Source organism: Helianthus annuus, chromosome 9, assembly GCF_002127325.2.
Source record: "Helianthus annuus cultivar XRQ/B chromosome 9, HanXRQr2.0-SUNRISE, whole genome shotgun sequence".
Taxonomy (NCBI): Eukaryota; Viridiplantae; Streptophyta; class Magnoliopsida; order Asterales; family Asteraceae; genus Helianthus; species Helianthus annuus.
In genome coordinates, this window is record NC_035441.2 from 105,633,551 (window position 1) to 105,660,479 (window position 26,929).

At 36.5% G+C, this 26,929-nt stretch overlaps 1 protein-coding gene across 1 annotated transcript; it reads left to right on the forward strand.

Moving 5' to 3' along the window:
- The first annotated feature begins 19,865 nt into the window (after positions 1-19,865).
- LOC110876020 (glutamic acid-rich protein-like) lies at positions 19,866-21,764 on the forward strand. Its single transcript, XM_022124204.1, has 3 exons — positions 19,866-20,604; positions 20,944-21,489; positions 21,547-21,764. Exons 1-3 carry the CDS (start codon positions 19,866-19,868, stop codon positions 21,762-21,764), a joined length of 1,503 nt encoding a protein of 500 aa, XP_021979896.1.
- The last annotated feature ends 5,165 nt before the right edge of the window (positions 21,765-26,929 follow it).

The following is a 26,929-nucleotide window of genomic DNA, read 5'->3' on the forward strand; positions in this document are numbered from 1 at the left end:
AGCACTCAATCTGAATCTGAAATCCGAGTCTATCGATGGATTACCAGATGATATTGATGTCACCTTCACAGCGTCTGACACTGATCATGAGTCCGAGTTAATTAAGAAAGTGGTCGATCAGGTGTTGGATAAAGATGAAGAGTCAAAGTCAGAGTTTAAATCTAAAAATTCGAGTTCATCAGTCAAAAGCTCGAGTTCACCGGTCAAAAGGGTTTACAATAAAGATTTTCTGATGTCACAAAATAATTTGAATGACGAAACATTCAAAGTAGCATATACTTTGAATGATTCCGACAAATTATATTCTGATGAAGAATTTCCAATTAACAAGGTTTTCAAATTAACAGATATTAATATTTCTGAAATAAAAGATGTAAATCTTACTGAAAAACCTAAAAAATACACTTCAAGAGTTCAACAAAGATTGAGCAAGAAAAAGGGTTATAGTTCTGGTTCTGGTTATCAAAAGAAACCAAAACATAACAGTAATTTCAAAAAGAAAGGATTAGGTTTTATTCCACCTGAAAATCATAAAAATGAGAAAATTTATAAACCAAAAACTAAATTTGTTTCAGGAGCAAGTTCTGAAGAGGAGAAGGAGAAACCTTTCTGGAAACAGTCAAACAAGGAGTTTCTCGCTGAAAAGCAAAAGAATGTGTTGAAGGAATCTGAATCGAGAGTTGAAAGAAGAACCTGTTTCAGATGCCAAGAGGTTGGACATATTGCTTGGAATTGCCCAAAGTCCACCAACACAAAACAGGGAGTTTCTTCTAACTCTAAATTGAAAGAAAAATGTGTTGATAAAAAGGAACAACCAATAGAAAAATTTAAAGAGTTTAAAAATTCAACTTTTGAAGTTGGTGAAAGTTCGAAACATTTTTACAAAAGAAGAGCCAATTTAAACAAAAATAAATGGGTTGTTAAGAAATCAGAGGTTGTTTCTGGCAATGAATCTGATTCGTCAAAGTCAGAGGAGCCATTTGTTGTGCTAAATGATGAGAATTCCGTTCCAACAATGGATGATGAAAATTTTCCACCATTGTCAAACGGAAACTTGAAATCGAAAATTGGTAAGATTGAGATTTCAGATCAATTCTTCTCTAATAAGAAAGAATTTGATGCTGAAAAAGCATTTAATGGTAAAGTGCTACATATTTTTGGTAAGATGGTTGATGTGAAGGTGAAGGGAGTGAAAGAATTTTATGAATCGAAAATTGTTAAACCAAATGATGATGGTTCACCCATGATTGATCAGGCATGGGTGAGATTCTTTAAAATGTAAAATCCCGACTTGCCGGAGCTCCCAAGTTGGTAATCGTGGAGCATGAATCGGCATCATTCTTGAAAAATATTTTGTAATAGTTTGTACAAGTGGTTAAAAGAAAAAAAAGGGATTCATTCATAAGCTGTTGAAAGAACAAAATGATGAATTAAACCCCATGATGTGTGAAATCAACAAAACCAATTTTCTGGAAAAACCATTTTGATTAAAACAAACTTGAGTGTTTTGAAATCATAATGGGAAAATAGTTTGTTGTTAGGGGGAGTTCTGATTGTTTTAGCTAAGAGGATGGAGAATTCAAGCAATTCACATCAGTTTGTCATTTTATTTGTACAGTTTTATTTGAAAGTAAAAGTATATGTTTCAAATTTTCCTAGAAAATCAAAAATTGAAACATATTTTTGATTTAGGGGGAGTAAAAAATTTTAGAAATTTTGAAATTTTGAAAAATCCAAAAGCATGATAAAATCTAAAAATCCAAAAACATCGAAAAGTCAAAAATGAGTTTTGTTGTGAAAAAAGAGGAAATGATAGTACATCAGTAGACAATCACAGCATGCTAAAGAATTGGAAAGTTAAATATGTGATAAACGGTCTCACTGATGATATGCCAGTAGATTTTTACACGCTTAGTAGATTGTTTTCGAGATATAAACCTAAATATCAAATACTTACTTATCTTGTGGGGAACATCTCTCGGATATATAGGTAACCCCTGAAATCTTGTTTGAAGGGCTTTCTATTTCTAACATACTAGGTCTTTGTGCGTGATGATATCTGGGGTATTATACCAGGACTTCTGATTTTGCGGAAGCAATAGCCTAGTCCTCGTATAATACTCTGCACCGCTTTAATCATAAAGCCCACCCTCAGCATAAAAATGATGAAACATTGAAAAATGCTAATCATGTGCAGTTGAAGAAAAGATCCCCAAACAGGACATACCTAAAGTCGAGCCATCATCTCTTTGTCTGAACGGAAGTTCTAACCTGAGCTCTCATGGTCTCGCATTACCCGTTTACAGATATCATTAGTGTGCATTCACCTGTAAGACTGAATATAGAAGTCTGGATACGGGAGTATATTCTGAGGTGAGACATGCGAATAAGTTTTGTCCACTAAAACACTATTCTCGTATCTCGAATCAATTGAACTTTGTGTGAAAATTTAAATGGATCAGTATACTGACAATCTAAGTGAATCATTTAGAACTTAAAGTCTAAAAAGGTCAACGGTGCTAGTGATTTGTCTCAAAAACTGATATGACCCTCTTACACAAACTCACAAAAATATTGTCTGTAAATATTTCTTTATTTCATTTTGATACACTGAAAATCTTAAAAAACCAAAAAGAATGTGTTTTAGCATAAATTTTTTTTGAAAAATCAAAAAGATTTTATTTCATCTTATTTTCAACAACTGATGTTGAAAAGCTGATTTTCAAAATTCCAAGGGAGAATGTGTTTGAAATGAAAAATGAAGTTAGAATTTGAGATAATTTGTGATATTTTGAAGATAATTTTAATGTTAGTTAATCAAGGTCATTAAGTTGAACTTGATATAACTATTGTTGATGTTGAAAGATATCTACAAGAGGTTTCTAAATTTGTTAAATCTTAAAAATTGTGAAATTTACTTTTTGGTAGAGATTTGTGCAGATCCACGTGTCTAAGCCTGAGCAGAGTTTGAGCCAGGACACGATCTTAGAATGAGAGCTATGTCAGATTACAATCCCGGAACAATTTAAGGGGGAGTCTGTTAACAAAGGGGAGTTTGAAGTTTAAAAGAGCCAGTCTGAGATTCTGGAAGAAAATAAGAGAGAGATTGAAGGATGCTTACAGAGAAAGATACATTGGAAAGAGCGAGAAGACTGATCAAGATTGAAGACTCAATACACTGAAGACTCGTCAACATCCAAGGGGGAGTTTGTTAGTGCATATGTCTGTTGACTTCGTCTTGTATCTAGTCATGTAATAGAATAGATAAACCAGGACGCGTAGAACGAGAAAAACGAGAACAGACCGGAACCAGCCACTTCGCACGAAGTGACCAGTTCGTGCGGACTGGACCAGGTCGTGCGACCTGGACCAGGTCGTGTGAAACAGGTTCGTGCGGTCTGGGCTTCCTATAAATATGTGAGTCTTGGATTTCATTCGTAACTTTTCTGATTCCGGTAGCGAAGCTCTGCCGAAGTGTTGAAAGCTCCTGTAACTTCATCAAATCAATACAATTGACAGTTAAAGTGATTCTAAGTGTAAATCAAGCTGCTACAACATCAATACGTCTGATTCCGCTTTTCGTATTGATCGAGAACTCTTCTGAACGTCTCGTTTGATCGATTCACCAATCCTACAATATTAAATAGTCTTCTATTGATTATCCAAACACGCAGTTTTAAAATAAACTCAAGACTCACACAACCTCTCAGCCTATCTTTGTGATCTTGCCTCTCACACAAATTCATTTCTCTCTCTAGAATTCTCTAAAGCTTTCTCTAGTTGTTGTTACAAACCATAATCACAAAAACATGTTTATATATCACATGTCTATGAACTGGGCATCTAACTGGGCTTGGCCATTCTGTAAGCCCACTGCAACAATTAATCACTAACCAATAATGCTAAGCCTAATACAAAATATCCTAAGACTAAATACTTAAACTATTAAGTTGTTGACACAAAATATGCACCAATAGACTCCCCCTTGATGATAGCTTCATAGTGTAACTTTGTCTTCAAAAATCTTGCAGTATTTTGGGTTTTGGATAGCTTCAACTACACATAGTTCCTAACATCAACGGACTCCCCCTTAGCTGATGCTTCAAATCTTCAAAACGTTCATTCCTTGTAGATTAGTGAACTAGTAATCTCTGGTTATGCAAGTGAGCTCCAACTCTTCCATATCACTTTGCAATGTAGTAGAAGGATCCTACCATGCATCTTCACACATTCTTCATTCCAATGACCTTCACATAAAATCTGCACTTTACTTGTATTCTACACTTCATTTTGATAACTGCATCAATCTATTTAGAAACACAAGCAACTATCTTGAAAAACCATTAATCTTTTTTCACATTCTAGATAAACCAATATTTTATCTAGATATGCAAAAATAACAAACTGTCAGTTCAATATGGAAGTAATTTAAAAAGAAAATATTTTCGTTTTCTTAAATAAAATAACTAAACAAAACTCAAAAACATTACAATGCATCTTTTTATGAGAATCATATGCAAGAAGATCATATCAACCAACTCAAACTGTTTCACACTTCCAGATAATTTTTTTTCTATTAATTTTCCGTGAATAAGCAATACAAGACGATTACCAGCATTGTTTGTCCACTTAAACAAAACACATGAACATTTCAAGTTCCTTTACTTGGTGATACGATTAATGTAGTATTATACTGATGTACTAGTGTGTCTGACTTCAGGACAAACCCCCGCGATCAAGGTATGCACAAAACTTCCTTGTAGTAGGTGACTTTACCGAATTCATCCTTTTTGTTTTACAACGTTAGAACATTGTTGATCAGGTCAGTGCTTTCGTACAACAAAGAGACCAATATCTAACAAGGGTAAGGCAAATACCAAAATTTGGTACGATTTATGCATTTTGCACATTTGAATGACTCTCTGGGAGAGCTTCTTAAATTTCTGGGTTTTTGGTATTTTAGCTCTTTTAAGATATCTTGGTTGTGCCTAGGTCAGCATATATCTTAATGCAGTAGATGGACAACCCTGATACCCCGGGAGAAATAACAATATGAAGACCTAAAACCTCGGATTTTGGCAATATATCAACGCAAGATTTAAGGTTATAATACCATATGCCATTGATATGTTACCCACTCATACACAGTTCGTTATGTTTATATAACCATGGTAAGTTGATTATTTCATGTTTCTTGCCTACCGGTACATCATATGATGAAGATGCAATCACACTTATCCAATTTTATTTCAGTTCCAGTGTGACAGTCTAACTCGCTGATGTACTATGATTTCTTCTTTTTTGCACCATAAAATCTCCTTTTTCAATATTTTATGTTTTTTCGTTTTTCAATGTTTTTAGATTTTAAAAATTTTTAACTTACTCCCCCTAAACTCACACACTAACTAAACTCTTTTTGGCTTAGGTAAATTTCTCCCCCTAACTTTTTTTATGGAGCATGTTTTAAAAACACAAATAGACTCCCATTTTAACCTGACAATAAGTTTTTCAATTTTGAAGTTTAGAATAATCATAACAATCACTAAAGTAAATAGTTATTTATCAATTTTAACCTACTATTCACCTCAGATGCTTTTACAAGAACAACCACTGTTGAACACATCAACAGTCATTTTTGGTCATCCTATACACACTCAACAACTAGTTAGAATGAAGAACCCAAGTCCAGATAGTCTTGGGTTGTCCAGACTCATCACAAAGAACTTCTTTCCAAGATTGATTTTCATAAGGTCGTTGGTCACAAGAGTTCCAATAAACTCTCGGAGTTTCCAACTTTTGAAAATTGCTCATTTGAACCCTTCTTCTCCTATTATCATACCATGAGTTTTGGAAAAACTTTGGATTTTGTTGAACATTTGAGTTACAAAAACTCCTATATCCATGTTGAAAATTTGGATAACCAAAAGTATGGTATAGATTTTTATGTCCAACATTTTAATGTTGAAACCGATTTGATTTACAATCAAAATGACTAAATTGTGGAGAAATACTTCTTGTTCTATCAAATATTCCTAATGGTGAATTCTTTGATTGAAATCTTGGTTGATTACTTTGATAATGTTGTTGCACATTATTATTCAAACCAACCATATTCCCATCCTTAACTTCATCAACTTTTTCCTTGTTTTTCTTAAAAGGACAACAACTCACCACATGCCTTTTATTATGACAATTAAAACAAGATTTTTTCTTATAATTTTTTTGTCAAATCTCTTTTTAAATGTTTTGTTCTTCTCGTCTTCAGTATCCTCATCCAATTTATGAGGTGTACTATTAGACCTAATAGATTCTTTCAAATAAACTGGACTATTAGGAAAGTCCACAATTATCGGATCCACTATAGCTGGTGTAATAGGCACAAAATCAGTTAACTCATTCTCATTTGGTAAAAAAGAGTAGTCTTGATCCTTAGAAGGTGGAGCCTTAATGAAACCCACCCCCCATTTTATCATTACTCTTTTTCAACCGACATTGAATATGAGTCCCAACTAATGAAGATTTTCCAAATTTGTTTAACTTTCCATTAATTTCAACGATTTGGTTTTCTACAATGGCCAATTCCCTACACTCTTCAGAAAATTCATTAGTTTTGTCCTTCAAAATTTCATGAGCCAAATCAATAATCTGTAACAGTTCATTAACCTTGCTTGTTAAACTACAAATTTCTTGTTCATTTGTATTGAGTATATTTAAACAATTTGACTCTCGTTTAATCAAAAGAACATTTGACTCTTTTAATTTTTCTAATTTAGCTAACAGAATTTTGTTTTGCTCCGATAGTCTGTCAACTTTACCTTGTAGTTCAGTGCAATTATGACAGGTATGACTTACAGATTCTGATTTTACCTTTACCTTTGATGTAAGTTCACTCTTATCATTTATACACTTTGAGATTTCTGCATTCTTCTTCTTAACAGTCTCTTTCTTTTCATTCATCACACCATCTACTTCTTCATCCTTCACCACAGGTGTCTCAGCTACACATGCATGTCCAATTGACTTAGCATTTGAGCTGACACTTTTCATAGAAGCACGATTGCTTGTACTCATTCCTAAAGAACTCTGATAACGGTTTTCCAAAGCTTCCCACAGTTCTCTAGATGTCACATATTTACGGAAACTATAACTAACTTCCACAGGTAAGGATTCTTTATCATTGTTAAAGGTCGCTTTTCAGCATCAAACACCCGTTTCTCAGATTCATCCATCTTCTCATGAGAGATCACTAGAATTCTACCGTCAACTCAACATGTAGGAGCAATCTACCCATCAATCATACAGCTCCACATTCTAGGATCTTCACTTTGAACAAATGTTTCAAACTCCTTCTTCCAAATAGCATATTGCGAAACTTTTATCAGTTGTGGCGGTTTATTCGTGGTCCCACTTACATTATCCATTCTGACCATGTGTAACACGTAGCTTAAATGTTTAAATGGATTTTGGTAACCTGTGTCAAAATCCAAATCCCCTGTCGATAAACGCCTATATCGGTCTATGATTGGATCTTTGATGTATCTGACTGCGAGGCGTCCAGACATCATGTTTGCTGTCTGTCAGTCACGCGATATCAGTGTCACACCCCGATATTTCCACATATTACTGGTGGGCCCGGTGGGGAGTATCATGACGTAGTTGATATCATCATAGACAATAAACACAATTATAGCACAGCGGAAGGCTTGGTAGATTAATTACCATTACAATCCATAATGTCCGAGAGTTCGAAATAAAAGAATATACAGAATGATTGTAATAGAGATCCACAGGCGGATCATGAAAACAGAGACATAAAACAAAGTTCAAACAGACTTCAGGCATCTAAGGATTTGCAAGATCCTCTTATTTGACACCAAGTAGCTCCAGCCTAGTTTCGAGAGGTACCTGTCACTTAGTCTTTGGAAAATACGTCAGTTTTCACTGGTAAATACAATTAACCAACTCATTTGAAAAGAGTTTATAAAAATTGATTTAGACGCACAAGGCACAAAACCTTTTATAACTTGGGACAGTTTTTATTAAAATCTTGTATACAGATTTACATGTTTGTCATACAATTGGGGCCGGTTTGGAAGCCGGTCATGATTAACCGACTCACCACTTTATAAACCCACAAAGGAGTTATCCCCAACTTGTGGGTAATTTAATATTTAGCATTTTGCATCTGTCAGGTGTATGCCTACACCCCGTGCATAGGTCGTGGCCATTTACAAATGAAATGAGCCGGGGATATCCAGGACACGGTCGTTAACCCCCAATGTTTATGTTATCAAAGAAAACAGATTAAAACGGGTTATGCGGATTTATTAAATCACAATCCAACTAAATAATCCCATACCCAACCAAGCGGTAATAATTTACCGTATCCCAAGCCCGTATAGGGAAAATAAGTTAAAAGTATTTACCTGAACTAGTTGTGCAAGGATGCTACTCAGCCGTAGTTATCCCCAACTTGTGGGTAATTTAATATTTAGCATTTTGCATCTGTCAGGTGTATGCCTACACCCCGTGCATAGGTCGTGGCCATTTACAAATGAAATGAGCCGGGGATATCCAGGACACGGTCGTTAACCCCCAATGTTTATGTTATCAAACAAAACAGATTAAAACGGGTTATGCGGATTTATTAAATCACAATCCGACTAAATAATCCCATACCCGACCAAGCGGTAATAATTTACCGTATCCCAAGCCCGTATAGGGAAAATAAGTTAAAAGTATTTACCTGAGCTAGTTGTGTAAGGATGCTACTCAGCCGTATGTTTCCTAAGACCTTATGCAAATATTGTTGGTGCATAATGCCAATCGCCTGCGTCATCAGTCTAGGTCGTGTCATGTACGTATAATAGGGTTAAATGTTATGTTTTATATGTATTCAGGCCAGTTCGCACGAACTGAGATGTATAGGTCAGGTCGCACGAACTGGAGCTGCCAATTCGTGCGATGTGGAGCATTGTCTTCGTGCGACCTGGACTGCCTATAAATAGGCTAGTGTAGTTTTTCATTTGTAACTTTCCAGAGAATCTTGCCACGAAGTGCTGACGAATTCTCTCTGTACCTAAACGTTTAATATCAATGAAAAACATGTTTAAAGTGACTTTCTACTCTTCTACTCCTATTCTAACACTGATGCAAGGTTTCTAGTCTGTTTCCACCTTTCTAGAGATCTAGATTTGACTCAGATTGACTCGTATTGATCAAATCTCGATCGTACAAGTGGTATTAGAGCTTAGGATGAGTCAAATCTACTGATTTCAGTGTTTTGAATGGTTTAGAACTCTAAACTTCTACTCTTTCTTGGATTTTTAGATGAATTCACGGACAAAATGGACTGAATTTTGGATATTATGTGTTAAACACCATTTTAAACAATCCTACAAAGTTACAGACCATAAATCGAACTAAAACTGATCCAAATTGTCAAAAATGTCCAAATCGTGTGAACATGATGCTCAGATCATGTGAAACTGATCAGGTCATTTGAATTTGTGTCAGATCGTGTGAAAATTGTGTCCAGTTCGCATGAAGCAGTCCAAATCGTTTGAAATTCTTATCCATCTCGCACGAGTTGGATCAGGTCCCTTGAAATTTTCATAAAGTTCATTAGCTCGCACGAAGTGAGTATCCAGATCGTGTGAACTCATCAGTTCGCACAAACTGAAATTTTTTTTAAACAAATTGTGTCATCTCGCACGAAGTGGACATTCCAGGTCATTTGAAAACATTCAGTTCATTTGAAGTCCAGTTCGCTTGAAAGTTCAGGTCGTTTGGAAGTGAAATTTTTCAAAACTTAAAAATTTTTCCGAAACATTTTTCAAAGTATAAAATGGACAACCAAGAGTTTTACAATGTGTTTTTCGAAGGAGGTATGACGGTTCAAACTCCAGCAAGTATAGCCCAGAATGTGAATATGGAGAATGAACTCGGAACCATGCAAAGACCACCGAAACTGCTCAACATGAAGATTATTCGGGGTGGCAGGATAGATTTCGCACATGGGTTCAGGCGAATCACCTTGAATGTTGGCTGAAGTTGAAACGAAATATATAGTTCCTGTGAATGATGCTGGTATTCCGAAAACACTTAACTCGTTAACTCCGGCTGAAACAGAAAGTTTTAAAGCCGAGAAGAAGATGGTCAGTATATTGCAACAGGAAATTAAGGAAGGCATTTTGGTATTGCTACAACATCAAAATGACGCGCAATCTATTTAGAACTCTCTTAAAATGAAATTTCTTGGAAGTGCTAAAATGATCAAAAGCAAAAAGGCACTACTGAAAAAATAATTCGACATATTTACTGCTATCAGTGGAGAATCAACAAAAGAATTGATTGAGAGGTACTGTCACTTGGTAGTGGAGATGAAGCGTTTGGGTATAGATAAAATAGACGGAGAGTTGGTTGATGAGTTGGCTGACGCACTACCACAAGAAGTGTGGGGTACGTTCTTATTGGTTTTGAAGAACAACTTGGAATACGTGGGTTTCAATTTGAGTACGTTTATCGAGAGAATTGAAGCTCAAGAGCTTGAAATGCAGAAGATGAGTAAAATGAAATCTGCAAACGTACAGCAAGATGTTCAGCTTTACTACAAAGGAACCTCATCTGCCACATCTACTCCGAGTCCAAAGATTCAAACGACATTCAGTGCAGATTCTTCATCAGGAGTATCTCAAAACACATCTAACAACAACTTTTCACCATTTCCAAATTACGAACCGAATCCTAAGGTTCAGAATTCTCAAGAACAAGTTTCTTCTTAAAGTTCTTCAGGTTCGAACAATCAGAGTTATAGTAATGGGATACTGTGCGATATTGCTGTTAACATAAAAAATGGTCAAGATTTTACCGAGACAGCAGCAAAGCAGCATATAGCGCTTCTAGCTTATGTACTTGAGTCTTACGAGAGTCTAGTAGCCGGATGAATAGGTAACCCAGACATGACTAAAGAAGACTACGATCAAATTGATCCCGGGGAACTAGAACTCATCGACATAAAATGGGGTATGGCGAGCATTGTGTGAAGAGCTCAAAGGTTCATGGAAATTACTGGAAGAAGTAGTCTCGCAGGTCCTGATCCTAAACTTGGATTCGACAAATCAAAGGTGACTTGCTTCAAGTGTAAAGAAAAAGGGCACTTCAAGCGTGAATGTCCGAATAGAGAAGTTAACAACCACCAGAATCCATTCACCAATGATTATTACCGACATGCCATCTATCATAAAAACTGTCAAACACCATTCAATCCATGACCTCAAATCGAGAACAGTCCATCCAAACAAACAGAAAAAGCTCGTTTGGTAAATCAAGATGATGAAAAGATTCCAGAAGGTTTCAGTTCCGATAAGTATGTTCCAGGAGGGGGTCGTGTAATGATGGCTGAAATTGTTGAAGAATGTGTTCCTGAAGTCGAAGAAGTCAGTGAAATGATGACTGAAGAAAGCTTTGCAGAACTAGAAGAGGCAGCAACAACGGTTTATCAGTCTGAACAGGAGGTTATTACTAATACATTTAAATCTATAATGCCTTCTAATGTGTTTGATTCTTTTGCAGGATTCTTTAGTTAACCGACTACGGGTTTTTGCCCACAATACGAAGTTGAACAAACTCCGGTTCAAGAGATCATTTATGTTTCAAAAGAAATGAATGAAGAGACATTGAAAGAAATTGCAGACAAAGCTCTTATGGTCAAGCTGCAAGAGGTAGAACAAACTAAAACACCTTCTGATAACAATGAGACCAAAGATGCAACTCAAGAGTCAGTGTCAGTTGAAAAGAAGTCGAATCAGAAGTCCGAGTCCGATGGCAAATCAGAAAATGTGAAGTCCGAATCCAGAGAGAAGCCTGAGTCTGAGTCCGGAGAGTTTGGTAAATCAGAAAGTAAAAATGACAAACAAGAAAAGGTTTTTAAAAAAGTTGATCCAATTCCTGAAACGCCATGCAAAAACTGTTTAAAACCATGCATGGATTGTCTTGAAAAAGACAAACAGTTTCAAGAGTTAAAAAAGTTTAACGACAAATTAAAATTCGATTTTAATGATGTTAAAGAAGCTTATGACACTCTATCACGATCAATTAAAGCGATTCAAACTGAGAGTATAGAAAATGATAAAGTTGTTAATCTACTCAAAGCTACGATCATGGATAAGCAAATGTCGATTAACATCCATCTGGACAAAATCGCATTCCAAAGAAGGAACTTGAACTAATGCGTATTGAGACAGAAAGAGTCGACAAAAAGTTGATCAGTTATCTTTCATCTTCATATGTGATTGATCAGATAGTTCCTCAACAAGCTTTCAAAAATGTTCCACCCCCAATGTGGAATAATTATACTCGGAAATGTCCAGACGGGGTGGAGGAGGCATTGAATCTCAAACTGAGAACAGAGGAGAATGAGTTACCGGAAAACATAGATGTTACATTCTCTCCATCTGACACCGACAACAAGTCACAACTGGTTAAAACAGTTGTAGACCAAGTGTTGGATGAAGAGAGTGGTAACTCTGATTTTGAAACAGTTAAAACTCATTTTGAAAATTCCAGTTCAGATTCTGAAGACGACGGAAACTTTCTTGATAAGTTTATCCCGAAGTCAGATAAAGTTTTGGATGACGATTCGATCATTATGGTTTACACGATGACCGGAACTGACAAATTGTATACTGATTTTGAGTATCCGATTCAGAATGCGAACCTGGAAAATGTTGAAAAAGTTTTTAAACTCATGGAAACTGATATCTCAGAAGTTAACAACAATTCATTTCTTTCAAAACCGAAAAAGTCTTTTGTTAAACAACAACCGACAAACAACCCAGGAAAGAAAAATGAATGGGTGGGTAACAATGATAACAAGAGACATGGTAATAATTACAAAAAGAAAGGTGTTGGTTTTGAGATGAAAATGGCTAAGAAAAAAGTTAAGCCAAAAGAAAAACTGAGTGAAGTGTTTGTGGCTGGTAATAACACAGAAGTCGAAAAGGATTATATCTTTAGTCAGAAAGCAATTGACGATTTTATTGCGGCAAAAAAGATAAGAGACGAGACCAACAGATCCACTTTTGTTGAATATGACAAAAGAATCTGTTATCGATGCAATGAAATCGGTCACATGGTGAAACAATGTGTCAAGAAGATAATAAAACCAGTTTTCCATAAACCAAAACCAAAAATTTCAAAAGTTGTTAAGGGAAACCAGTATCCCCCATGCGTATTGTTAAACGCGGTGAATCATTGAAGTCAAAGGACAAACCAAAATCAACTTTTGAAATTGGAGAATCTTCAAAATCACAAAAGACTTCAAAGGTTTATCCTAAAACAAAGACTTCCCAAAGTCCATCATGGGTGGAGAAACCTAAACGTTCTTTTGAGGAAATGAAAATGGAAGAGGTTTTAAAATCTGAACCAAAAATTCTTGCAACCAATGATGAGAAAAGTGAGTTCGAGTTAGATAAATTGATTGAAGAATTCCCACCTATCAAGGAAGGAACTCTAAAATCAAAACCAGAAATTGATGTTCCAAACGTTGTTTTTAACATTCCAAAACTTGACAAAGTAGCTCATGATATTGTTTTTGGTAGTATACCAAATGTTAAAAAATCATGGGTATTATTGTTTAAGTAAACGTCTTTTGATGTGTGTAGGGGCTTCCAAGGTCTATCATTTCTAAATGGATAATGGATAGCGGCGCCTCAAGGCACATGACAGGGATGTTAGCACTGTTATACGACGTCAAATCAATCAATGGAGGTTATGTCGGGTTTGCTGGAACTCAAAGTGGAAGAATTGTCGGAGAAGGAATACTTACTAATGGGGTCGTATCATTCGAGAAAGTGAATTACATTGCTAAGTTACAAAAAAATCTGTTGAGCATCTCTCAGATTTGTGATAAGTTGTTTACTATTCATTTCACAAAGGATGAATGTCTGATTCTTAAACCAGGGTTTAAGATACCTGAAGAAATGGTGTTGATGCGTGCTCCTCGTGAAAACGATCTCTATATACTAGACATGAGCGTTGCAACAATGACATATAAAAAGGCACAATGCTTTGTGAGTAAGACGAAGGCGACAGAAAAAGAATCCATCATGTGGCATGGTAAAATGGGGCATATTCATGTGAGAAAGAGGAACTTTTTAGTTCATAATGATCTTGTATAAGGCGTTAACTTGAAAAGCTTGCATCTTAACGATGATTGTGTTGAATGCAAGAAAGGGAAGCAGACGAAGAAATCGCATCCGAAAAAGCTTTTGAACTCCATCAGATTACCACTCGAAAGACTCTATATGGATCTATTCGGACTGGTAAATGTGAAAAGCATAAGTGGAGATCTATATTGTTTAGTTGTGACTGACGACTTTACAAATTCTCCTGGGTGTTGTTTCTAGAAAGAAAAGATGAAACGTTTGATTCTTTGATGAAGTTTACAAATTGCCGATCAGACGTATTCGAAGCGATAATGGCACGGAATTCAAGAACAACCGTATGCTCGAATTTTGCAACGATAAGGGTATTCTTCATGAATTCAGCGCACCGTATACTCCACAACAAAACGGTGTCGCAGAAAGAAAAAATCGTACGTTGATCGAAACAGCTCGTACCATGTTAGCAGATTCGAAGTTACCGGTATATTTTTGGAATGAAGCGGTTGCCACGACATGTTACACGCTCAATCGAGTTCTTACAGTGAAAAAGTTCAAGAAAACTTGTTTTGAATTACTTCATCTTTACAAACCGAATCTGAAATTCTTAGAACCATTTGGATCTCCATGTACATTCATTGATCCAGACGGTAAATTTGGTGTGAAAGCTAATGAAGGTTTTTTTGTTGGATATGCTAGCCCGTTGAAGAGAGTTTTTGTTCCGAGTTTGGGGAAGATCATACAAGTTCAACACGTTGACTGTCAAAAGTTTACTGCTCCGGAACAACTTCCCGGAAACAGGTTGCTATTTGATTACGAAAATCTCTGGGAGTCATTCCATTTGCCGACAGAGCCGAATGTGGAAGAACTTGCATTCTTATACCAACAACAGCAGTCTCTTTCACAAGAACAAGTGCCAAGACCATTGGTAGTTTCTCCATCCACCGTGGGTTCAAATGATCATGAGGCTGGTCCGAGTGGAATTGCACATATACCCCCAGAAGAAACAGCTCCAATATTTGATCAATCTGACGACTCAGAATCGGAAACCGATCCGATTTATGATGAGGAACCAAATATTGAGAATTTAAATGCTGTTGATCACACAGGTGATCAGAATATAACAAATTTGCAATCGGAAGTGAGCGTACCGGATACAGTCATGCCAAGAACGTTATCTTACCATCCGTCAGAACAAATCATTGGTGACCTTCAAAGCGGCGTGAAAACCCGCGAACAAATAAAAAAAGGCCTTACATGTTTTTACGCACCTGTCGCTCCTTTACAAGTAGACTTCTCATTAAAATGTTTTATCTCGCAGGTAGAGCCAAAAACATACAAAGAAGCATTAACCGAAGAGAGTTGGGTAAATGCAATGCAAGAAGAGCTACAACAATTTGAAAAGCTTGGAGTGTGGAGGTTGGTTGATCTCCCGGAAGATCAGAAGTTGATCAAGACCAAGTGGGTCTTCAAATGTAAACGAGATGATAGAGGGGTCATTGTAAGGAAAAACGCACGTTTGGTAGTCCAAGGTTTTAGTCAGCAAGAAGGGATTGACTTTACTGAAGTATATGCTCCCGTTGCTCGACTTGAGGCCATTAGAATCTTCTTGGTGTTTGCGTCATGGAAGGGATTTAAGGTCTACCAACTGGATGTCAAATCTGCATTCCTTTATGGAAAGATCAAATAAGAAGTGTACGTCGGACAAGCACCGGGTTTTACCGACCCTGTACATAAAGACAAGGTGTATCTACTCGACAAGGTGTTATACGGACTACACCAGGCCCCGAGAGCCTGGTACGAGACGCTTTCCCAGCATCTGCTGACCAACGGGTTCACCAGAGGGACTGTCGATAGCACCCTGTTCACTAAAGAGGTTGCAGGACATCTACTCATCGTGTAGATATACGTGGATGATATAATCTTCGGATCAACGAATGAAGAGTTGTGTAAAGAATTTGAGAAGGTCATGAAAAAGAAGTTTGAAATGAGTTCAATGGGGGAGATGAAGTTCTTCCTAGGGCTTCAGGTTGAGCAACTGCACGATGGAATCTTCATACACCAGACCAAATATGTGAATGATGTGTTGGAGAAATTCAATATGTCCGAATCATCTCCCACATCAACCCCCTGGCTACGAATCATGGCATATGTCCGGATGAAAGTGGTGAGAAAGTGGATGAAACGCAATATCGGTCAATCATAGGATCATTAATGTATCTGACAGCATCACGATCGGACATCATGTATCCAACTTGTCTCTGCGCCCGGTACCAGTCAAGTCCGAGACAATCACACATGGTGATAGTGAAGAGAATTTTACGGTATATCAAAGGTTTCCCAAGCAACGGCTTGTGGTATCCTTGATTCGGTGACTTTTCTCTAACTGGTTATGCTGACTCTGACTTCGGGTGCTGTAAGTTAAACGCAAAGTCCACAACTGCTGGTTGCCAGTTCTTCGGAACTCGGCTAGTCACTTGGCAGTGTAAGAAACAAACCACAGTCGCTCTCTCGACTTGTGAGGCTGAATACGTTTGGGCTTCCAGCTGTTGTTCTCAGATCCTCTAGATCCAACAGCAAATGAGGGACTACGGTTTGCAATTCTTAGATACACCAATTTTCGTGGACAATGAGGCAGCCATTAATATCACTAAAAGTCCGGAACAACACTCTAAAACAAAACATATTGAGATTCGACATCATTTTATTCGTGATTGCTACGAGAAAAAATTGATTCAAATTGATTATATTCACACCGATGATCAGAGAGCTGATTTTTACACAAAACCCTTTGATAAAAAAAGATTTAATTATCTTTTGAAATTGAATGGGTTAAAGAAATTTTTTTCTGGGAGGGTGGTAGAGTGTGAAGCCGAGGAGGACGGCGATCAGAAGTGATTTGCGTCTAGTTGTCATGTTTTTTCTGTACAGTTTCTTTACTGCTTTTGATAAAACCAAAAACACAAAAATATGTTTTTGATTTTAGGGGGAGAAAGTTTATAGAAAATACAAAAACATGATAAAATTGTAAAATGGCAAAAACATTGAAAAAGACAAAAAATGAGTTTTGTTGTGAAAAAGAGGAAATGATAGTACATCAGTGGACTATCACAACATGCTAAAGAAATGGAAAGTCAAAATGATTTTAAACAAGTCTTACTGATGATGTGTCAGTAGGCTTCGCACGAATAGTAGATTGAATTTGAGATATAAACCTAAATATCAACACTTGCTTATCTCGTGGGGAACATCTCTCGGATATATGGGTAATCCCCGAAATCTTATTTGAGAGATTACTTGATTCTGAGATACTAGGTCTTTATACTGTTTGATATCTGGGGTATTATACCTGGTCTTCTGATATTGCAGAAGCAATGGCCTAGACCTAGTATAATACTTTATGCGCTTTTAGAGCTCACCCTCTGCATAAAAATTGATAAAATATCGAAAGATACGAATCAATTGTAGTTGAAGAAAAGATTCCCTAAAGGGAACGCACCTAAAGTCGAGCCTTCATCTCTTTGACTGAACGGTAGTTCATACCTGAGCTCTCAAGGTCTCGCACTAACCCAGATACAGATATCAGATCGGTATACTCACCTGTAAGACTGAATCTAGGGAATTTTGATACAAAAGTATATTCTGAGGTGGAACACACGAATAAGTTTAAGTCTTTAAAACACTAATCCTTATCTCGAATCAATTGAAACTTGTGTACAAGTTTAAGTGGACAACAATACTAACAATCAGAAGTGAATTTGTTTAAGATTTAAAGTTAAATCAAGATCAACGGTGTTAGTGATATGTCTCAAAAACTGATATGATCCTCTTACACAAACTCACAAAAAGATGTCTGTAAATATGTTTGTTCAGTTTGCTGTTTCTTAAATCCAAAAATATTTCCTGATTGTTTAGCAAAATGTTGTAAAATCCAAAAAGATTTGATATTTCATTTTATTTTCGACAACAGACGTTGGGGATCTGATGATCAAAGTCTCACAGTGCTAAACATGTTGGATCATGTGGGTTGGATAAGAAAAGTTTGAGAAAATGTTGGTAATTGCTCAAAATGTTTAAAAGTTCATTAATTTGAACTTAATCTGTTTCAAAATGTCAGCAAGATCATAATTTAGTCAGCCAAGGTCATTAACTTGGACTTTCCAGGCTAAACAGTTGACCAGGGTCATTAATTTGGACTTGGTAAACTGAGTGTGTTGGTAAATAGTTAAAATGTTAAAAATAAAAATTTTATGAAAAATAAGTTGGTTCACACGAGGTGACCAACTCGCACGAACTGGACAGATAGTGCCAATCCGTTCCAAATATGGCAACTCGTGTGAACTGGCCACACCGCCTCAACATCAACTTGTGTGAACTGGCAGCCCATATAAAGGCTAACCCAGATCGCGTGAACACATTTTCTGTCATCACTCCGCACCAAACACACACCCCTCGAGCGATTTCAGGAGATTTGAAGACTTCTTTGATTTCAAGCCTGAATCTTGTAAACTGTTGATCGGGATCTCTGTATAAGTTGGTTGGTACAACTTATATCATGGGAAAGGTATAGATCGATGTTAAATTGAAACGAATCTGATGAACTCGTATGAACATGATCGAATAGAACCTTTAAACTTAGATCCAGGGTTATGTAATGGACTAAATCGAATAAAAAACACATCAGTGTACTCGGAATTCGATGTAGAATAGATCTATGGCTTCAATTTCATCATAAAATCGTGTCTAAAAACCTGAAAATTTACTGTTCATCAAAGGTTGATTCAAACGAAGTGATAATCCACTCCGCACGAGATGGCCACATTGTTTGTTGTTCCAGATCGCATGGATTGGCCAAATAGTTTGGGTTCACATCGTTTGAAATTCAACTCGTTTGAATATGCCAGATCGTATGAGATCCACACAGTTTGAGATTAACCAGTTCGCATGAAACCAAACCGTTTGAAATGTTTAATAAGTTTGACACCAAACCGTATGAACTGGCCACTTCGTTTGAAGGCCAGATCGTGTTAATCTTGTGTTGTCTTGAAATGTGTGCAAATTGTTAACTTGTTTGTTTATGTTTGTGTTTCAAGCATCGAATGTGTAGTTTGATCCATCGCACAATATTTGCTGTGTTTATGATGAGACGTTACCAAAGATGGTTATGTTTAAAGATATTTTGGAGTTTATGAAGTGTTTACCGATTCAAAAGGTGTTAACGGATCAACATAAAGTTTTCAAAGCTCATATTGCTCATTTCTGGAAGAATGCTAAGTACGATGACGTGAATGATGTGATAAATTCAAGCGTTAGTATTGATGGTGAAGATAAAGAGATTATAATCACTGAACAGCTTGTCCGAGAAGTGTTAGAGTTTCCAGATGATGAAAATTCACCAACAGGATTTCCAGAGAGGATGGACAAAGGTTGTATGCTGAGAATGGGGTATAATGGTCCGTTGAACAAAGCAAATTATCTGAAAGCCTGTTTCACGAAGCCGTACAATTTTTTTATTCATTCAGTGATTCATGCTCTAAGTCACAGAAAGGTGGATATGATGTGATGAAAGATTATCAAATGTGTATGGTGACGGCATTGGTGCTGAATAAGAAGTATATTTTTTCTAGAATCATTTTCCACTACATGAAAGATAACATTACTACAGGTAGTAAAAGTTAGGTGTATCCGAGGTGTGTGCAAATGATGCTGGATAATGCATATCCAAATCTGGTGAAAGATGAACATAATGATCTGATGATGTTGCATCACATGGATAATGAAACTTTAATCCGATTATCCAAGTACACGAAGAATTGGCCAGAACCAAAGAAGAAGACAGAGTTTTTCGGACTCATCAAAGATGAAAAGTATGAAGATCCAGATCCAGTGAATCATTTGAAGTGGAGAAATGATGTAGAGATGAAAGAAAAGAGTGCAACTGATGAATTAACGAAGTTAGAAGAATTTGTTGAAACTAGAAATGATTGGTATACAAAAGAAGTAAAAGAAAAGAAGAAAGGTGGAAAGAGAACTCCAAAAGTTCAAACTGAAGAAGGATCATCTTCTCAACCGCAAAAGAAGCGTAAAAAGAAAGCAGTTGAAACTTTGTTGGTTGATGAACCAGAAGAAGATGAGACAGAAGCAAATGTTGAAAGAGATCATGATCAACTATCTCCTAAAACTGAGCGTTTGATGAAAGATATTGATGACACTTTGGAAGCTAGGAAATCAGCTAGTAAAACAGTAGTTGATGAGGAAGAAAATGGTTTATCTGGTTCTGAAGATGAGGTTGATGCTAAAGTTGATAAATGGATCAAAGAAAACTACGATCCAAGAGATAAAGAGAAACAAAGGAAGAGAAAGAGGAGTGCGGACGATGATGATGAAACGTATGTACCACCAGAAGATGTTCAAGTTGAAAAGACACCACCATCTTCGGGAGGTAGAAAGAAATCTACGTCAAGAAAACGTGTCGTATCTCCAGCAGTGCGAAAGTTAAAAATCAAGCTGAAATCAAAACCTATCCAAGAACCACAATATAAACCACCATCACCATCACTACAAAATAAACCACCATCACCACCACCACATCAAACATCACCTGATATTTTACAATCACCACAATCACCATCACAACATCATATTTCATCACCGATTCATGAACAACCATTTATAACTTCACCACACATCTTACAAACACCACCAACCACACAACCACCAGTTCATACTACTCCTGGATCGTCTGGATTTAAAGATTTTCCACATATTCCAAAGAGTACAGTTCTTGAAAAGCTTAATGATTTTAGCTTTGTCAATGATGATCTTGTGAAAGAGTTGCAAAAGAAGGTGGATGAGGTGTTAGTTGAGAAAAAGAAGTTAGAGGAATGTGTAAAGTCTGTTGAATCAGAGGATTCATCATTGTTGAAAAAGATTGAATCTGATCAAGCCGACATTGATATTCTGAAAGTTCGAATAGCAGAATTGGAAGAAGAAAAGGCTCGAAGGGATGAACAGAATGAATACTTCAAGTTGAAAAATAAAGAGTTAGAGGCCAATAATTCTAAGAAGGAACATGAAGCATATATGTTAAAGAAAGTGTTGGAAAACTTGATTGGAAAGCCGATTGAACAAAGATTTGAAGAGATAGAACTTGAGGAAGTTAGGGCACGACGTGAAGCTGAAATAGAAGCTGGAATGAAAGACAATGGTAAAGGTGTTCCAGTTGAAGGTGTTATTGAAGTGACAGAAAGGCAAATTGTTGTGTCTGAGCCGATGAAAGCTCCAGAATCTTCTATACTAGATCCTTGTCCAATTACTTTAGTATCTGGTGAAATTGACGACAATGATGAAGAAGATGATGATGATATTCTGAAAGATGATGCAGATGATGTATATTCTGTTCATAGTGATTATGAAGATGATGATGGAAATGATGATGATGATGATCAAGGTACTTCGGGTATCAAAATAACTGAAGCATCAAATGAAGAGAATACTGATGATTATCTTCAAGACGATGCAAACGAAGAGCCTGAAAATGCAAGTGGAAAGGGGGAGCATGGTGATGCTGAGAAAGATGATGCGATTGTTGATCAAAGTTGAAGGTTAATTCTACGTCTTGAACATGATGTAGAGGAAGGAGAGATATTGCATACTTATACAAGAGCTGAAATTGTTAAGATGATGGTTATTGAAGACAGTGAGTTCAACTTCGATTTTGAAGAGGAGTTAAACAAGTTTGATATCAATCAGCAGCCTGAATATCAGTACAAATATGTTGAAGAAGCTGATAACTATGACAAAGTTGTAGTAGAAGACTGGAGTGATGATGATCAGTCTGAAAATGTTCATGTTGATACTTCTAGTTTTCCGACGCTTGCTGAGTTCTTCAGTCAAGCAAATGAAGATGAATTGAGAAGGAAAGTTGCTGAGAGTGTTAAGAATAAAAGTTTTCAAGAAATGTCGAAAGAAGAACAACGCGAAGAAAGAAAGAAGTGGTTCAGGAAGGATACAGAGAGAAAATACAAAAGATCACTGAAGTATTACAAAAGAGATAGAGAAGTTTCTCTTGGTGATATCATAAGTTGGGGTTATTTGCCACAAGTCAATGCCTATGCAATCAGAAGAGAATTCGGTGTTCAGTATTTCGAGTATATTCAAGATATAATGTCTCTGCCTTGGTGGGATGTTGAAGAATTGCCCAAAGTCAGAACGTTATCTTATCCTGTCAGAGTTCACGATATGCCTACATGGGGCTTGATGAAGTTTGAAGCATTCAAAGAATTTCGTCACTGGAAGCCACATTATCCGAAGAAAGTCAAAAAGACGGATCCTGTTACAGGCATTGAAGAAACAATTCTACAGATCAAGAAGCCCAGAGTCATAAAGAATATTCCATTGCCGAAGATGGAACAAGATTTTCATGAAGGGTTTGTATGTTGGGTGTATAGCTGCATGACGATAGAAGCAGTGATTATGTACAAAGTCGGGAATGAAAGCAGATACATTCATCTGTACGATCCAATGTGGATTGTGAATTGTTCTGCGAAGGATATCGAGTGTTTGTTTGTGAACAAGATTGGGTATAAAGCTGAAGATAAAGATCAAGCTCTGCAATTTCCGAAAGTAGCTACGATATGTTTTCAGAAAGGTATAAATTCTGAAAATATGTGGTTATCAAAGTGGAGAAAGATTGAAAAGAAAGAGTTTCTGAAAGCTGAGAAGGAGAGAAAAGAGCGTGAAGAAAAAGATAGAATTGCTAGATTTACGTGTGTGCAAAGACTTACTGAAGAAGAAAAGAAAGTTGCTAAAGAGAATGAACAGCTTAGGAAAGCGTTGCTGAAAAATCTAAAGTGTCATGAGGAGAAGTTCAAGTCTTTGTGAAAAAGTTTTTGAAGAACAGGCTGACTGAAGACTGCGGCAATATCCAAGGGGGAGTTTGTTGGTGCATAATGTCTATCGCCTGCGTCATCAGTCTAGGTCGTGTCATGTACGTATAATAGGGTTAAATGTTATGTTTTATATGTATTCAGGCCAGTTCGCACAAACTGAGATGTATAGGTCAGGTCGCACGAACTGGATCTCCAGTTCGTGCGATGTAGAGCATTGTCTTCGTGCGACCTGGACTGCCTATAAATAGGCTAGTGTAGTTTTTCATTTGTAACTTTCCAGAGAATCTTGCCACGAAGTGCTGACGAATTCTCTCTGTACCTGAATGTCTAATATCAATGAAAAACATGTTTAAAGTGACTTTCTACTCTTCTACTCCTATTCTAACACTGATGCAAGGTTTCTAGTCTGTTTCCGCCTTTCTAGAGATCTAGATTTGGCTCAGATTGACTCGTATTGATCGAATCTCGATCCTACAAATATCTTCTACCGAAGCTACTTAATCTGTATGGAAGGTTTATTATCCTATCAGGATACTAACGGGTCTTATTTAAGTCAAAGACTTAGACCGGTTAGTTGTAAAGATGTTTTACGGTTCGAAACGCTAGATTAAGCGGAGACCGGAATGGAATGTGATTTGGACCCGACAAGTTTGAATACTTGTATAATATGGGTAAACTAAACACATTTTGGAATTTGAAGTTTAAATGATAAGGTTTGACACGTCTCGGCTAATTTATGTAAACTAGTTACATAAACCGAACCGAACGCGTATAAGCATAACGGGTAGCCTAATGAATCATATACAAGTTCGATATATTATTATGCTTAAAATATGTTAAGATATCAGTAGGATGTCAACATATATGCCCAAAAAGTATTTAAAACCTATTTAGGCCTCATAAGGGCATTTTGGTCATTTTAGGATTTATAAAAGAGGTTTATAGGTAAACTGATGTTCTGGTCAAAAGCATCCTGTAAAAATATTTATTTTATGATGTTATATCAGTAGGATATCATACATATGTGTGGTTTACCATTTATGGCCAAACTATGCCCCAAAAGGGTATTTTGGTCATTTCACATATGCTTTTAAGGACATAATTGAAAGTCTGAGTTCATAACTTATTCCTAATGTAAAAATATTAAAAATTATTTACAATTTCAGTAGGTAACAAGTCTTGGGTGCTAATTATGGTTTTAAACCATACTATGCACCTATTTAGCGTAAAAAACGATAATTGACGATATTTGCAAGGTTTATGTGATTCTGAGATTTTGACCATCCTTGGATTGTAAAAATATATATATTTTTTTCATATTAGATCAGTATCAAAAAGTTTGGCATGTTTATTATTTGTAAAACTCATTCTATTTACAAAAATGGCATTTTTGTCAATTATAGGATTTATACAAGAACTCCATATTGAGATCAGTATGTAATCTGACCCAATATTTCAAAATTCCTAAAAATGATATCATAATAGTAGGTAATGAGTTTTGTGTCAAAATTTATGTTTAAACATGATTTATGCACAAAAGGGTAATTTAGACTTTATAAAAGCTAAATTTACGATATCTTGCATAACATCAGTTTGAGACCAGAATATAATATCAAATAATTTTAGACATATTTATAAATTAGTACCTAAGTTATTTGCATGACCATTCATTCAAAAACCTGATTTTTTGAACATAAGGGCATAATGGTCAACTATAAGCATAATAACATAAACATGCATATAATTCAAACTACTTAGTGACCAGGTATATAACCTCAGAGGGTTATACTATAATATTAAATTGTAACAATGAAAGCTTAAAACATTAAGGAATTAAGCTTAATCGGGTCAGAACTGAAAGTCAAAGCAAAAGTCAAACTTTTGTGACTTTCGGTTGCGAACCGAGCTTAAACTCAGAATTGTCGGGTTGAACATGCTTAAACATCTTCTAATAATATTTACCAAGTTATTTAAGTGATAAAATATGATTCATAACACCTACATTATCAGTTTTGATTATTATATACAAATCTGACCCGTTTGAATTTTTAATTAATTAGTTTAACCCGACAATTAACTAAGCAAACGAGAAAATTAGGAGGTGCCCTTTTGAGGGATTAACACCTACCTAATTATGGTCACATAGCCACATTCGCCTCGAACAATGGCTAGACCATTTGGGTTTTAACCGAATGTCAAAGTCTTTTTACGACAACTTTGACTTTTGGTCTTTAAACCTCTAAAAACTAAACTAGAGTGGCTAAGGACACTTACAAAGGGTCCTAGCTTGAATCTTTAGACTTAGAGGGAGTCTCCTTTATCAGGAATCTCCAAGCAAGAGTGAGAAGTGAAGATTTAAAGTGAGCAAAGAAAATGGAACACATGAAGTCCTATTTATAGTTGAAGGTGATGATCTAAGATTGAACCATGTGTTAGGGAGTGTCCAAGATCATCACAGGTGTCCTTGGTGGTTTTAAAAAAACCATCAACAAGCTCCTGGTATCGAGTTCTAAGTGTATAAGTCAGTTTATGGCAGAAACTTGCAGTTGTCCAAAATCTGCTGCCCAGTTACAGGCTTGGACCGTAAGCCTGACCCCTTACGGTCCGTAAGCCTGGGTCCTTGCGGTCCGTAAGAGGTTGATCAGAAAAATGAAATCTTTCAAACTTAACACCTTTAGTCCTTCAACTTCTATAATCATCATTAATCATTTCCGAGAGATTGTTTCAACATTATAAAGTCTCGGGTTTAGTAAAAAGTAACTCAGACGCATAAATTAGCATGTTGACACTTTTGGTCCCTCCGCATACATATTTTCCACGATTGTCAAGTTTATTCCTTTGGAATAAATCCGTTACATGGTTAGGGTTTAGGACACGTGTCTTTATATAATTGGACACGATTTTACGAGATGTTACATGCTCACCCCCTTAAAAGAAATCTCGACCCCGAGATTTACTGAAACAAGTGAGGGTACTTTTGTCGCATAGTGGACTCGACCTCCCAAGTATATTCGCGGCTTCTACGGGCATCCCATTTAACTTTCACAATCGGTACATGTTTCCTTCGGAGCTTTTTAACCTGTCGATCCTCGATTGATAAAGGTCTTTCAATGAACCTCAGGCTTTCATCAATTTTACGTATTTATGAGACATTGCTAGCGATTCATCAGCTAGACACTTCTTTGAGTTATAAACGTGGAACACATTATGAATTCCACTAAGCTCCTCAGGTAAGTTTAGCTTATAAGCTACATTCCCGACACATTCTATGATCTCGAATGGTCCTGTGTACCTTGGGCTTAGCTTGCCTTTCTTACCAAAACGCATCACACCCTTCCAGGGTGATACCAATAGTAAGACGTTGTCTCCTACCTCAACCTTTAGAGGTTTTCTCCTCTTATCTGCATAGCTTTTCTGCCTATCTCTAGTAGCTTTTAGGCGATCACGAATTTGGACAATCTTGTCCGTTGTTTCAAGGACTATCTCAGGTCCTGATAACTGAACTTCTCCAACTACTGCCCAACAGATGAGCGTTCTACATTTTCTCCCATATAAAGCCTCAAAAGGCGCAGCCTGAATGCTGGTATGGTAACTATTATTGAAGGAGAATTCAATCAAGGGAATGTGGTCATCCCAGCTACCACCTAAATCAATAACACATGTGCGAAGCATGTCTTCTAATGTTTGAATCGTACACTCACTTTGGCCATCCATTTGGGGATGGTAAGCAGTACTGAATTTCAAATGAGTGCCCAATGATTGTTAGAAGCTTTTCCAGAAATGAGAAGTGTATTTAGTATCCCTATCAGATACAATAGATACTGGCACTCCGTGGAGAGATACAATCTCATCCACATATAACTGAGCTAGCTTATC